The sequence below is a fragment of the Malus sylvestris genome, chromosome 15, assembly GCF_916048215.2.
Source record: "Malus sylvestris chromosome 15, drMalSylv7.2, whole genome shotgun sequence".
NCBI lineage: Eukaryota > Viridiplantae > Streptophyta > Magnoliopsida > Rosales > Rosaceae > Malus > Malus sylvestris.
Genome location: NC_062274.1, coordinates 54,251,396 through 54,266,578, shown reverse-complemented (window position 1 = coordinate 54,266,578; position 15,183 = coordinate 54,251,396). Strand labels below are relative to the sequence as shown.

At 38.6% G+C, this 15,183-nt stretch overlaps 1 protein-coding gene and 1 long non-coding RNA gene across 3 annotated transcripts; both read right to left on the bottom strand.

The window, feature by feature from the left end:
* Positions 1 to 965: 965 nt before the first annotated feature.
* Positions 966 to 3,245, bottom strand: LOC126602284 (uncharacterized). Of its 2 annotated transcripts, none has more exons than XR_007616069.1 (2): positions 2,904 to 3,245; positions 966 to 1,261 (listed from the first exon to the last, which is right to left on the bottom strand). It is a non-coding gene; the product is annotated as an uncharacterized LOC126602284 (long non-coding RNA). The 2 variants fall into 2 exon arrangements; XR_007616068.1 differs by lacking the exon at positions 966 to 1,261 and adding an exon at positions 1,373 to 1,608.
* Positions 3,246 to 6,715: 3,470 nt separating this feature from the next.
* Positions 6,716 to 10,043, bottom strand: LOC126602282 (endoglucanase 25-like). Its single transcript, XM_050269107.1, has 6 exons — positions 9,270 to 10,043; positions 8,726 to 9,033; positions 8,146 to 8,610; positions 7,794 to 7,929; positions 7,523 to 7,695; positions 6,716 to 7,377 (listed from the first exon to the last, which is right to left on the bottom strand). Exons 1-6 carry the CDS (start codon positions 9,652 to 9,654, stop codon positions 6,976 to 6,978), a joined length of 1,869 nt encoding a protein of 622 aa, XP_050125064.1. The 5' UTR covers positions 9,655 to 10,043; the 3' UTR covers positions 6,716 to 6,975.
* Positions 10,044 to 15,183: the final 5,140 nt, after the last annotated feature.

Sequence of the window (15,183 nt, the reverse complement as noted above, 5' to 3'; positions counted from 1 at the left end):
GCTTAAAAAAAAAAATTGGACGGGCTGGGTCGAGTATTGCAAATTTGATCATTGGAACCGGCCCTAACCCGGCTCGTTCGAAACGTGCCGATTCGGGACGGATCCACGGGTCCAATTATTTTTTTTTCTTTAAAACAAAATGTTATTTTGTTTTTTTCAAAAACACAGCAGCACATATTCGAACGAATCTATAGAGAAGACAAAGCACACTCTTTTACAGTCAGATGCTAGCAGCATTAGAATCATAACATGCATTTTCTAAGGGTAAAGATTAATTTTCGAACATATTATATATCAAGCATGATGCGTCAACTTAAGCACAATTAATTAAGAAAATCGCAAAATTGGCCCAAAATCCTAATTCGACAGAGTAATCAAATTTCTCAAATTCCATAAAAAAAAATGCATTCCTCTTCTTCTTCAGTTTGTACATTTACACCTATCACCCACCACCACATGAATTTTCAACTGGGATCTTGCTCACATGATGACCGGCAGTGTTCTGGATGACGGTGGTCGCGACGGCAGTGATGGGGGACGATGGTGAATCGATGGTCTGTGACTTGGAATCAGGAGTGGGAGAACTGGGTTCTAAGACCTGGGTTCTCTGGGATGTCATTGAGGAAGAGAGCTCAAGTGGTGGTGGTCGCGACTCGCCACGGCGATGGTGGTCTGAGACTGGGTTTTTTGTGAGGGATGATGTCGAGGAGGAGAAGAGTGGGCGTCTTAAGTCTAATAGGAGTTTGGGAGATGGGGAATAGAGCTGGGCACGGACCGGCCCGGGCCCAATTTTGAAAGAACCGGACCGGATCTAGGTTTAAAAGAAACGGATCGGGCCGAGTACATCATATTTCAATACAGCAATCGGACCTAACCTGGCCTGGTCCACGGGTCCTCTCTTTTTTTCTTTTTTTTTTTTTTTGGTTTGGGAAAAAAAAAAATTATAGCAGCACAGGTTGCACAGATTTAGTTTCAAACATCACGTGAAATAAGGCTCCATTTTAGAAGCAATCTATACTCCTCTAGGATCCAATGAAATAAGGCTCCACTCTTCACTGCGTACATTTAGAATCACATCTAACAACGCTTTAAAGAAAAAACTAATCACAACAAAAGAAGCATCATAATCCCTCTTGAAATCAAACCACAGAGTGCCCTCCTCTGTAACTATGTTTAAAGACAGCTGCATCTGAAATGAAAATGCCGGATCTTATCCAAGGAAAATTCCTTAATTTTAAAGTCGCCAAACAAACTTCAGCATCTGTCAAATAGTAATGAATCCCATCATTTGTACATCAGGCTGCAGTATTAAAATATAAACGAAGCCAAGATGCTTAAAACCAGTGCTAGAAGACAATGAAGCAAAGAAGCGTAAACCAAAGACAATCTTTCTATGAAAACAGTGAAGGATAACAGATGAATAGCAAACCAAATGTGAGGACGGTTCCATAAAGTAGACGTACAAAAGAATCCAAGCTAAAAAAATCTGCACATTAAACAATCCCCAAGCAATACAAAATCAAATCATAAGCCAAGAACCCAAACCCCTTCAAAAAGCAGCATGCTCCCCTTCAACAAAGTTGAACCCAAACAGAAGTTGGGATGTCTCTGCATACAAAAAGTACTCTCAAACATAGAGCAAGTTTATAAACTAAAAAAAGAACAGAAAATCATAAAGATCCATAAGAACAACAAATTAGAAAAGAAAACCAATGTGATCAAATCGAAGCCCAACTTTGAGTTATCAACATGCAAACATGGACCACGCAAGAAACAAGTACTAAACTCCTGAGTTATGGTGCTTTCTAAAACTATGGTTAATTAATGGAAGATTTTGGATGCAGTCCCTAGTTATGAACAATCTTTGACTGAAACTTTGTTGGTTTTCAATTTTTGATCCAAGTCCCTAAAATTAATTGATAATTTATTTCTATGTACGTTACTATATTTTTTAAATTAAAAATTAAAATTTATAGTTGTTTATATTAATGAGATTTTAAATAAAAAACATAATTTGTGGGATTAAAAATATTAAAATATAAATATACTATTATGTGTGTGTGTAAACATGGGTACATTCATAAAAAATAACCAAAAAATTATTGTATCAAAACATGGGTACATTCTTCAAAATGGGTACATTTAGCAAAAATAAAAATGGGTACAAATAAATAAAAAAATATGGGTACAATACAAATAAAAATTTAAAAAATATGGGCACAAAAAGAAATTAATATATGGGTACAAATTAAAATTGAAAGGAAAATTGGTACAAATTAAAAAAGGGTTGCAAATTAAAAATGGGTACAAACTAAAAATAAAAATATATGATGAAAAATTTAGCCATAAATATAAATATACTAATTGTAACATTTTTAATATTAAATGAATATATTTATAAATAAAAAATATTTTATTATTGAAATAATTAATGATATTATTAATACAAAGGACCTTAATCAAAAATTGAAAAGTAATAAGGTTTTAATCAATAGAGTAGTAAAAATAAGGATGAAAACCTAATTACTCCGTTAATTAATCCTCATCTAATTTTAGAAAGCAATTAATTCACCCAATAACCCCAAAATTGAATACATGAACCAAAAGGCTGATCAGATCTTAGGGTTTCAAATCCAAAACTATTTCATCTAAGCACCCTAAATTATTATTCTAAATCCAAAATATTATTCGAAAAATGAAACTAAAATCATCAAAATTCACTAAAACAAGAAAACACAACAGATCAACAAGCTAGCTCATCAAATTTCCAAATATTTCATCTCTAATGTACAAATTTAACAGCTAGACATCATTCAAATCACAAATTCCAAACAAGCGGACAACTATTTAAGCCCAAAAACAATAAATTCAACACAAAAAACATGAAAAGTCTCAAGACTTACCGGAGAAACCAAGTAGCTTTGACATGGGTGCAACTCAAAAACCTCTGGGAGGCCAAAAGTGCAAAGCTTTCCGCCAAAAAACCCTCGAAAGAGAGAGACCCAGAAACGATTAAGGCTGCTGCAACAACGATCGGTAAAGGTTGAAGGCACTGATGCATGAGAGGTTGGAGCTATATGGACATGGAAACCCTATCAGTTAGGGCAAAAAATGAGAGATGGAGGAGAGGGAAAGAGAGGAGCGAGAGAGTGGAAAATTGTATTTTATTCTTTTATTATAATTTATAAGGCCTTGGAAACCGAAGAGTTGGTGTTTGAGAAAGTGGATCCTCTTCGGATCCTTTACTCTTTTGATCTTTTTGTGATCCTCTTTGTGAGGATCTTCTAGTCATGTCAATTCATCGTACATTATACGGTTAGAAATTATTTTAAATTTTATATTTAAAATTAATTACCAATAGTACCTGACGAAAACTGGTTACACAATTTACGACGAATGACAATTAAAGGATACCCGGATCCGAAGAAGATCCTGGTTTTTGAGACTTTAAAAGCCGAAAGCTTTGATTTTGGTTTTTGTTCCGTGTCGTCTTCCTCCCTTCTTCGATCGCTCTGCCTAATTCTCCATTTATTTTGTTTTGCAAAATTTCTCAAGCAGCGAAGAAACCCTCGTTGCTTGCTTCGGCAGAAATCCCAAGCGTCTAAATCAAATTCTCGTCTTTTTCATGCAATTACAGATCTATTTTTTAAATTCATTCTACAGTTCTCTCTCTTTCCTCATGCTCTCCCGTTCTCTCTTTAGATCTTATGTTGTCTATTCCATTTCTACGACATGCAGTGAAATGGCAAGACAGAACATGGCCGCCTATATCGCCGCCAAGGCCGCCTAGCACGCCTAATTGGCCACCTAGTCACCGCTTAAACCCCTCTGATTTATTGAACACTTTTAGGATAATCGTGAAGGCGGCCTAACACCCAGCACCTGAGCGGCCGCTTAGACCACTTTTTAGAACAGTGGGTATACATATTCAAGATGGCCATGGTAATGTACAGAATTTCACCGAGTAAAAGAGGAAAGTTACCACTGCAAGATCTACATCTACTAAAGTAGAAAGTGTAAGATTATGTGTATGAATTATGTAAGAGGAATAGCTATAGTGTTTAAGATTGATATGGAAAAGTTTTGATTAAAAGTCGTGAGTTATCCTTATTCTTTTCGGATATGAGTATTGAGAATTGTTCAATCCCTGTGGGATTGAAACTTAGTGCTGGAACTCATTTAGACTCATGATTTAGTATTGATTGTATAGTTTAAATCCTAAACTGATTCTAATAGGGAATAGTTAGAGGAATACTATATAAGGCTTAAACCCTTAAGCCACTACTTGCAAGCTCTCGGTTCATCGTCGTTCCAAGAGCTATCGTGTCTTGTTAAAGAGGAGAAGGTTTTGAGTTCACGAAGCTACAATGGCTACTTCATCTGGATCGAATTCTGCAGGTTAGTTTTTTGTAGCTTTTGGTTTATAGTTTTACATATTGGTTATTAGTGAGTTGTGATTCAATTGGTTGAATCCATGTTATTTGGTTATTGTTATTCTTACAGAGCTCCTTATCCAACTCGCCAGCAGCCACCAGAAAAAACAATGAAAACATAGCACAGATCCATGTAAAGTAAGAAGCTGAGTCGGGTCGAGACTCTGAATACAACTCAATGCTCATAACAGCATTAGCATGACACATTCTTGTCAAAACCCAAATTCCAGGGAGGTAAGGAGCGAGAAAAATACTACTACGATTGACATGAAAAATTCAAATTTATTATCTATTAACCGAGGTATTAAATATCGATGATATCAGAAATATCGGTAGTCCGAAAACACGGAAATATCGATGAAAATATCGGAATATTATCGATATCGATAAAAATAATATAGAAACCACAGAAATTGTAAGAAAAACTTGGAAATTTTTATTGAAACTTTCCAGGATTTTATTTAGTCAATTATCTATTAGTTTATCACAAAAAATGGAAGGAAATGCATTGCATGATGGATTTAACATTATCAAGTTGATTATATAGCGAGCTGGCAAACATTGTGAGTGTAGAAAATATGTAGTAATTAATGAAAGAAGTTTAAACACACCATAATCATTTATATATAATGAATTAGTACAATATTTTACACTTTATACATTGCATGGTAAGATACATGGGTGACTTAGTACCACATAGAGTTCCTATGAGGTTCAAATTTTTCACTATCTTCATCATCTCTATGTGTAAAGTGAGTGTATTGTGAAGAGTAGTTATCAAATGATAAATCCTCAAAATAGTTTTGCATGTAATTGTTAACATGCCACCCATATTTATCTGAGATTGGTTGACGTTGTCCATAAGCAAAATCATTTGAAGATTGAGTCTCGGATTGTTTCCATGAGTCGCTCGATTCCATCCCAACAGGAATGGGATATGAAGGGTAGGGAAATGGTTGGTTATGAGTATAACCATAGTTAATTACTACTTCCCACTCCAACAGAGTCCGAAGTTATAGATAACGAGTCATCTTCTTGACTTGACAAAATCCCCTTGCCTTTTTCTCTACGAGTATAGTCCTTCCCTATGGCACAAATTCCTCGTCCTGCCCGCCTACTGCCATGGTCCTCATCCTGTGTTGCATGCGTGAAGTTTGCCTCACCAGTGAAGGGGCTCATAAATCCGGGAGGTGGTCCAATATAGTTTCCATATCCACCACCACTACCTCCAGCTCCACTATATCTTTCATCATTCCCACCTCCGGTGGTAGATGAGTCTCCTGATCTTGTACTAGAGCTATCATTAATATCAGCACGATGTTGTGGTTGTGTAGGATTGGAAGAAGGTGGAATTTCAGTGTTTCTTGGTCTTGGGCGCAAAAGTTCTTCCAAAGAGTTAGCGCTGCTAGATCCCACCTCCTCCTCTAATACTCTTTCTACATTTATCCCTTCATTACGCACACAGTCTCTCTTTCTGGATCCTTCTCTCTTCTTTGAGCTCCCTTCTCCCCCTTCTCCATTCTCCCCCACACACACAGAGATCTCCCACACACACGCACAGAGACCCAAAGTCTCTCGATCTTTCTCCCACACACACGCACATAGACCCAAGGTTTCTCGATCTTTCTCCCACATCGCCTTCTGCTCCTCCCTCGTCGGCACCGTCTCTCTCATTTCTCTTTGCACCGAGGGTCTGAGACCCACATACACACACGCACACCATCGCACCAGCTTCAGGAAGACACCCATCATCATCAGCAACCTCGTCTTTCTCCCTCTCCTTCTCGTCTCTGCAACTCGGCGAACGCAGGAACTCCGGCGAGTTTCTTGAATTTCTCCGGTTAGGTAAGCTTCGGGTTTGCCTCTTTCTGTTGTAGATTGAAGCTTATATGTGAAATTTAAGTTCAAAATCGTGTTTTTGCAAGGTTTTTAGGACGAAATCGGCTCGGGAATAGGCACACCCATCTCCAGCGAGGCCGTGGGTGTCGATGAACTTTCCGAACACCTCCGACCGTTTCACGGCAAACGAAATTTATAAAAACATTCATCTCGTCTTATATTTCATTTTGATACCTAAATCGAAGTCTAGGGTGCTCTTTTACAGTTGGCTGGAGCTATAAAAGCTCCGGCGTTCTTCTCCGATTAGCACAGTTCCAAAATATCGCGATTGTTTTGAAAATATCATGATATTTTGACGAAAACCAGATGGATACCTATTAAAATATCGGTAACGTGAAAAACCGATAATATCAGCGAAATTATCGGCATTTGAGACATTGCTGTTAACCAAATTCAAACTGTTCACTTTCCATGTTTCAAAAAATAAAGGATTTGTCTCACACATATATACTGTATATATCACAAAATTGAATCAAATAGACATTTTTATCAATTCCTCTTGACGAAGGCCAGCCCAACAATCTCTCAACGTCTGTCCAGTACTTCCTTGCGCCCATCCCCTTGATCTTCATGTTACTGAGTTACTGTTTATGTCGACAAGACCGCTTTAGCATACTAAAACAACAGTGACCGCTTTAGCATCTCATGGTTTCCAGGGTGCCGGAGGTGGTGGTGGAGTGGGGAACATTGGGGGAACCGCAGAGAAAATCGTATTTTTGTCAATTCCAACAGATTTTTCTCCCGACAAAGCAACGAGTGCTGCTACCAAACCTGCATTTCCTGCAAGAGTCGGCTCTGTGTAGTTGTAATTAGAACGAACATCACGGAAACCATCATGTTTGTCAGGACCAGCAACCATGGCCCCATCAATCGTGTTTGGGTTTGCCTTTGGAGTGTCCCTCCATTTCCACCCCCCTTTACAATTGTATTTGATTTTGTTCTTTGGAATAGATGCGCCTCTATGGTGGACATGTTTTGGGTAATGATTACCAAAGCCCACGACATAACTCATTTTTCGAGGATTTTTGCCAAGGATGTAATCAATCTGCCAAAGAGAGGGTGAAGAAAAAAAAAAGGTTATTGGCCATCAAGTCTCAACATGAGTCTTTACATGTGTGGGGAGTTCAAGGCCCATCAGCAACCTCACTGAAAAAAATTTAAAGGAAAGAAAGCAAATGAAAAATATATACCTGAGTTTTAGCAAATTCTCGCAACACGTCAGTAGAGTAGAAGTTGGGTCCACAATACCACCCAGGTGTATCAGCAGCATCAAGATAATCACTATACAATGTAGCTAAGAAGGCTGCATTGACTACATACTGAAGAGGTTGTGGCCTTCCATGATTCAACTGGATCAAGCCTCCTACAGCAGGTCAGTAAGATGTTAGATCCCATACTTGAGAACCCCAAGAGGTCAATTAAGTCCAAAACACAAAAAATTATGGAGTAAGAACCTCGTACCTTTTGTTCTGTTAAAGGTTGTAAAAACAGGCAGGTATGAGCACATGATTATGCTAGTCTGATTGTGAAATGTCCTCAAAATTTCTTCATATGGATACCCAGGGCTCAAGAATAACCTCAAACGGCTCAGAAGCACCTAGTCAAAGAATTTCAAGATTGTGTTGGCAATAAAAAATATGAAGCAACTAAAATTGTGAAGATCATAAGACTCATAACCCGAATGTAATCTGATATTAGATAAGGACCTGATTAATGAACATAGAATTAACAGAAGATAGTTGTAAGACATGAATAAATGGATTTTAGAAATTTCACGCATCATATCAAAACATGAATTCTTCTGCTAGCGTACCTGAGCTCCAGCAAGCTTGTTGTCCCAGCTCAATACTCCATAATCAGGTCCTCCCCAGAAGGCACCAGCATGTTTAGCAAGACCCGGAGTTGTTGCAAGCTGAAGATAAGAGGAATTTCCAGTAGCATAATACATCCAAGCTCCACCCCATATGAACTCATCCCAATAACTGGTGGAGTTGTAGAAGGTTGCTGCATCCGTGCTACCACCAGCACTATATCTGCCTCTCTGCTCCCTTGAAAACCTGAAGAGTGTTTTTGCACCATGAACAAGTTTCTGAGAGTATGCCTTGTTATCTTTGAAAACTATGGATGAAGCAGCTAGAGCGGCGGCCATTTCAGCAGCTAGATCAGAGCAACTATGACACTCAGACACAGGACGCTGGTAGTCAATATCCTCAGGACGCATCCAGCAATAATGATCATTAGGAGTAGTACTTCCTCCGGCAGTAGATCCTACCCCAACCTGTCAAATTAGCAAAGTACCAGATTAGGAAATTAGCAATAGGCACTGAAAAGTGAAAAATAAAAGAGAGGGCTAAGTAGTGAATGCTGCAAATATTAGGCAGAGAGATGGATACCTGGGCAACAAGTCGGTCAATGGAATCGGCAGAATGGTTGAAGGTCTTCAAAAAGTAATCGGATCCCCATTTAATGATTTCTTTAACATGGGAGAGTTCCCCAGCAGCTTCATACTTAGCACTGTATTCAATGACGCTCCAGCTGAGCATGGTCATGGCGAAGGAGGCCGGGAAGTTGAACTTGATGGCATCTCCGGCATCATAAAAGCCACCGGCAAGATCTTTGAAAGTGGTGGAGGGATCATTGCCATCCTTTAAGCACGAATTACCCCTCCACGACACATTGTTATGCTTTGGGAGTTTTCCGGCTGACAGGCCCATATATTATAGGAAATTAACATGAATGAAATAATTATTGAATGAATGGCAGACAAATTAGTGATGACAGTATCTGAGGAAGCCAAATTAACCAAAAACAAACAAACATGATCCAGATTTGATAGTTACACTTTATGTTTCTGAGGGTATTGAATGAGTCTTGAGACATGTATTTTTTGTAACAAAAGAAGCACCAACCAAAAGTAGAAGGAAAAAACAAACATACATCGCTGGGCGTTGAAAAACATTAGGGACTTGCGAAGCGCCAAAGTGTAGTTGTCGGGGGGAGGGCGGGCGTGGTGGTGACGCGGCACAGTCTTGACGATGAGCGTGATGAAGCCCGCCAGGAAGGCCGACACCAGTAGCGTCCCGACCGTCCACACAAAGATCTTACGGCTGACGATGATGCATCCCAGATCCACATACTTCTTCTTCTTCTGCTCGCCGGAGGGGCCCAGCAGCCAGCTCTGCTGAGTCTCGTCCAGCGGCCGCGACGACAGCGCCGCCCTGTCCAGATCCTGTAGGTTCCGGCTGCGGTCGTCGTCGGTGGCAGAGTCAGCCGTGTTTATCTCCAGCGGGCCCCCCCAGGGGTCCCTGCCGTACATGCTCATAGCCGACCGACAGATGTTATTGAGTTCCACCGACACCGACACCCAAAGCAAAGCGATCAGATCCAATGAGTAATGAATGAACTGAATTCACAAAACAAACAAGCTACTTGCTTTGTCTTGCTGTTGCTGGCAATAAAAAGGAAAATGTGGACTGAGTTTGGACTTTTTCTTTTGTATTATCTATTAATTTATTCAATAATTGGGAAGGTTGAACTTGGATGGGTAACGCTGGGAGAAGCTCTTGTTTTCTTTTTTAGCCCAGAAAGAATCACAGCAGATTACAGTTGTATAGATTTCCTCATATTCTTCATACCATGTGGCTTCCAGACTTCCAGTTTTGTGATGGGATGGAATTCTTTTTCTTCCTTCCCCTAATTATTTTTCTTTTTATTTTTGTTGATTAAGTTTAAGTAATATAATCAATTTAATATTTATATTTATTTGGTTAATAACACTGACCACTCCACTGCTGCGACAACGACACCTTGTATACTTTTTCCTACCCCACGCGCCTATGCCAATTGCTAATTGCCAATTTGCCATTGACTGGCTAGGATAATAATTTCATACCGAAGTGCTTTACTTTGTTTACATTTCACCACTGCTACTATTCCTTCCGTCCACCCACCCATCCACAAGTTACAAACCCAAACCCAACCAACGTTAGATTCAAATTCTTTTTCTCCACACATCCACATTATATCATCATCTTCTTTTATTTATATAGAAAGTCGGAAGTCGGTTTTGGTGTCACCGGCTTCGCCAAAAATATTTGGATGCAAATGCCCCTCGGCCAAAAAAAATTCAAACCAGCAAAACAGAATGCATAAAATTATCCAAGGGTATTTTTGTCATAAAATTATTTTTAAAGAACGAAGCCGCTGGAAAGTTTAGTTACCATCCTCTTTTCTGCTTCTTTCTTTCTGTATCTCTCTGCCTCAAATCCGGTTTCATCTTTTAAAAACCTGGGTGTTTTGTTTCTTTATGCTGTTTTCCCCAAATGAGTCGCGTCGTTTTACAGCTGTTCTTTCTGCTTCTTTCGTAGCCGTTTGCTCTCTCTTCTCTCTTCACCTCTGTTGGTCTCAAAGTGGATAGTTTGCAGTGAGTGCTTCTAATCTTGGATCTATAACTTTTTTATGCAGCTTAATTTCAAGGATTAATTACTGAAATTTTGATGAAACCCTAATTGCAGTTGTACTATAATTTTGTCAGGGTTTAGGGTTTAGATTGTTTGGTTAAAGATTGGATATTTTTACATGTTCAGTTTGCAATGCTTCTCTCTCTGCATCGATCATCTATCGTGTGAAGAGTTTCAAATGCAGATTTGTAGTTTGTTCTCAAATCCTTTATCACCGGAAGCAGTATGTCTGTAATATAAGTTTGATTAGCTAATTGAATTTGGAAAACTTAGATCACTTTTTGATTAACTAATTGAATTTGGAAAACTTATCACTTTTCTATTTTGTGACCGTCAATTTAGTTTTATTGTATCACACAATTCTTCTATCACTAATCGCCTTACACAATATGATTAAGGGAGAACATGACATGCTTCATGCTTTCAATAGTCTTTGTATCAGACATCAACAGGAGAAACCCTATTCTCACTTGCCTTTGGTACAGAGGCAGTTGTCCCAATTGAGCTTGAGCAAGCAACGTTCCGAGTCCAGAACTACGTGCAAAGCGAAAATGACAAACAACTTACCCTCAACTTACATCTAGTCGAGGAACACAGAAACCAGACTCACTTGAGGAATGTCGCCTACAAGCAGCACATCTCCAACTACTATGACTCAAGGGTCAAACCTCGTTCTTTCAAAGTGGGGGACTAGGTATTGAAGAAAAGATTACTCTGCGACAGAGTCTCGAGTGAAGGAACACTTAGTCCAAATTGGGATGGACCATTTGAAGTTGTTGGCATCAGTCGCCCTGGCTCTTACAAGCTTAGAAGCTCCAATGGCAAAACCCTTGGCCATCCATGGAACGCTGATCACTTGAAATACTATTACAAGTAAACTGATGCGAAAATTAACTTAACACACAAATTAAACCCTCTTGTTGTCAAATTGTAGTATAAATGCAAATAGGGATCGTTCTAAACCGGAGATTAAGAGGGCTTGCTAAAACCTCTAAACTGACTTAAAAACATATAAACAAAGTTAAAAACACTAAACTAGACTCAAAGAACTTAAAACAAACTCAAATGACTCAAAACAAGCTAAAAACGCTCAAATCTGCTTAAAAACACAAACTGGGCAGATTTGGACTCTAACACACTTTTGGGACACCTAAAAACACAAATCAAAACAGATTTTGACTAATAAAACACTTTAAAGTAAAGGGGGTTTTGGTTTTGAAGAATTTGAAAACAAAACAAGTAAATTAAATAACTAATGAAAGCTGCACGAATTTGAGTAAATTGAATGGATGGAAGGCTAGCTAGGAGGTTCTTCTCCACACATGACATACTTGCACATAAACCAATTTTCAGTTGTTCTTTCGATCAATCATGAAACTCAATACCCCAGGTTAATTAAGTCCGCTTAAATTAACCTTTAAGTTCTCCTTAAGTTATTGAATTGGATGGGAAAACGCATACAACAATTCAAGCATTCTTCAAAAGTTCTTTACGTGAACAACACAATAAAGATACAATCAAAGATCATTAAGCATTATGAAAACTATAAGTATTGATAAGGCATTCGTTACTATGATGAGCATGAAACTCCTGCCAAGAATTTATTTAACGTGATCGTTTATAAGCGACCTCCACTACTTGTGAATATAAGTTTGTAACTATTAGGTGAAACTCCCTTATACTCTAGCATCATATTCATGCATGCAAACTAAGTGTGCACTCTTAATAAACATACATGAATAAGTTATCAATCAAGCAGTTAAACAAATTGAATTCACAACTTATGAAATCATAACTGAAGGTAATCAAATCATATTGCAAGCATGAATATGGTTTCGAATTCGCCCTAGCTAAGGGGGGTTTAGTTCCTCATACTCACAAAGCAAATATAAACAAATTTAGACATTGAAAACAAAAGAATGAAAACACCTAAAAACGCTCCAACAATCCAACTTGAATGGCAAGCACGTCCAAGGGTCCTCCTTCTTCTCTTTGTTGCGGCACAAAGTGTGGTTTGATGGATGAGTGGTAAATTATGGTGGTGGATAGATATAGGTGAGTTATGGTGAAGGGTGGATGGGTGAAATGTGTTCTCCCCGAAGGAATGAAAGTGTAAGTGTATGGAGTTGTGAGATGTGAATGTAGTGTCTTTGGATGGATTTTTTCTCCCTCTTCTCTGTTATGGTGAATGATGGATGTATTTATAGGCTAGGGAGAGGACCACCATCTAATTAAGGTGGTAGTGGTGTATGTTGTGGTAATGAGTGGATGTAATGGGTGTAGTGGGTGAGTGTTTGGTAATGAGTGGATGTAATGGTTGTAGTGGATGAGTGTTTGGTAATGAGTGGATGTAATGGGTGTAGTGGGTGAGTGTTTGGTAATGAGTGGATGTAATGGGTGTAGTGGGTGAATGTTTGGTAACGAGTGGATGTAATGGGTGTAGTGGATGGATGTTTGGAGTTGTAGGTCAACACACTTGTACACACACATGCTGATTTCTAGCATTCAAATCTTAAAAAACGTCAATCCTCAAGTCTCCATGCTTGCACTATCCAATCTTGGCCCAAAAATGCTCCAAATAGCACTTTGTTGCTAACTTTGATATTTGAACCTACAAACACATGAAAATAGCTTAAAATACATAATTGACTAAGAAATAACAACATAAATGCACAAGAACAAGCTAACTAAGTCGCATAAATATGCCCCTATCATAAACTCACATTGTACAAATGTTAAGTTTCAGCCGTTCGGTATCCTATGTAATGAAGACTATTTGGCATGAATTCAATAAAGAGGTGATTTAGACAACTTGGTCCTAATCCTCTTACATTCCTAGCAATGAAACACTCAGGTTCAAAGCTTCAACATGAATGTTTCCAACATGAAACAAAGTCTAAGTATATGTCAACAAGACTATACAAATAAACGAACAGCTTTACAATATATTTTTTCAATCATACATTCCAACACATTCATACATAAGTCAACTGTGCTTCGAAAGGGTTCAACATACTTTGTGTTATTCAACACTTGCTACAATGTGCCTCAACACCTTGCCCTTATTCTCACCAACTAGGTGATGAAATGTGAAGAAGAAACTCATCTTCATGCCACCAACCAGGTGATGAAATGTACAACCTGTACTCTAATATCATTTGGCAACTTGCCACTCTGCCACCAACCAGGTGATGAAATGTACAACCCGTACTCTCCTTCATGCCATCAACCAGGTGATGAAATGTACAACCCGTACTCTAATATCATTTGGCAACTTGCCATTCATGCCACTAACCATGTGAAGAAGGAACTCATCTTCGTGCCACCAACCAGGTGATGAAATGTGATGAAAGGTGATGAAGGAACTCACTGTTGTACCACCAACCAAGTGATGAAAGCAACTCACCATTCATTCCACCTACCAGAAGACAAGTGGTACAACTTGTACATGTGAACTCCTAGCATTCACAAATAATCAAAAACCCTCAAGCTTGACAACTCAACTAGGGGAGCACTTATGCCCAACAAGAGTTATAGTCACCAACAAAGTCTTATTGCAAGCCAACAACAACTTCAGTGCATGGCATACGAAGATCAAGCTATTCAGCCCTCTTGCATCTGCTTCATACATTTCTCCTCTGTAACAATGTAAACACTATAACTCGTAGAAAGCTTCACACACTCTTGATCAAGACAGTGTGAAACAAAACCAATTTATAGTGCCAATAAGAGCTTCATCAATGGAGGGCAACCACAATTCTCAAAAGCTTCACACACTCTTGATCAAGACAATGTGAAGCAAAACCAATTTATGATGCTAACAAGAACTTCATCAATGGAGGGCAACCACAATTCTCAAAAGCTTCACACACTCTTGATCAAGACAGTGTGAAGTAAAACCAATTTATGATGCTAACAAGAGCTTCATCAAAGGAGTTCAACCACAATTCTCAAAAGCTTCACACACTCTTGATCAAGACAGTGTGAAGCAAAACCAATTTATGTTGCCAACAAGAGCTTCATCAATGGAGGGCAACCACAATTCTCAAAAGCTTCACACACTTTTGATCAACACAGTGTGAAGCAAAACTAATTTATGATGCCAACAAGAGCTTTATCAAAAGAGTTCAATCACAATTCTTAAAAGCTTCACATACTTTTGATCAAGACAGTGTGAAACAAAACCAATTTATGGTGCCAATAAAAACTTCATCAATGAAGGGCAACTACAACTCGTAGAAAGCTTCATACACTCTTGATCAAGACTGTTCAAAGCAAATTCAATTTATATGGTTCATCCAAACCTTCGACTACTACAAGGTATGGCATGCATCACAATCTCTTGCTTAACAGTGTGGAAGCAAAATTTGTATATGTTATATCTCCCACAT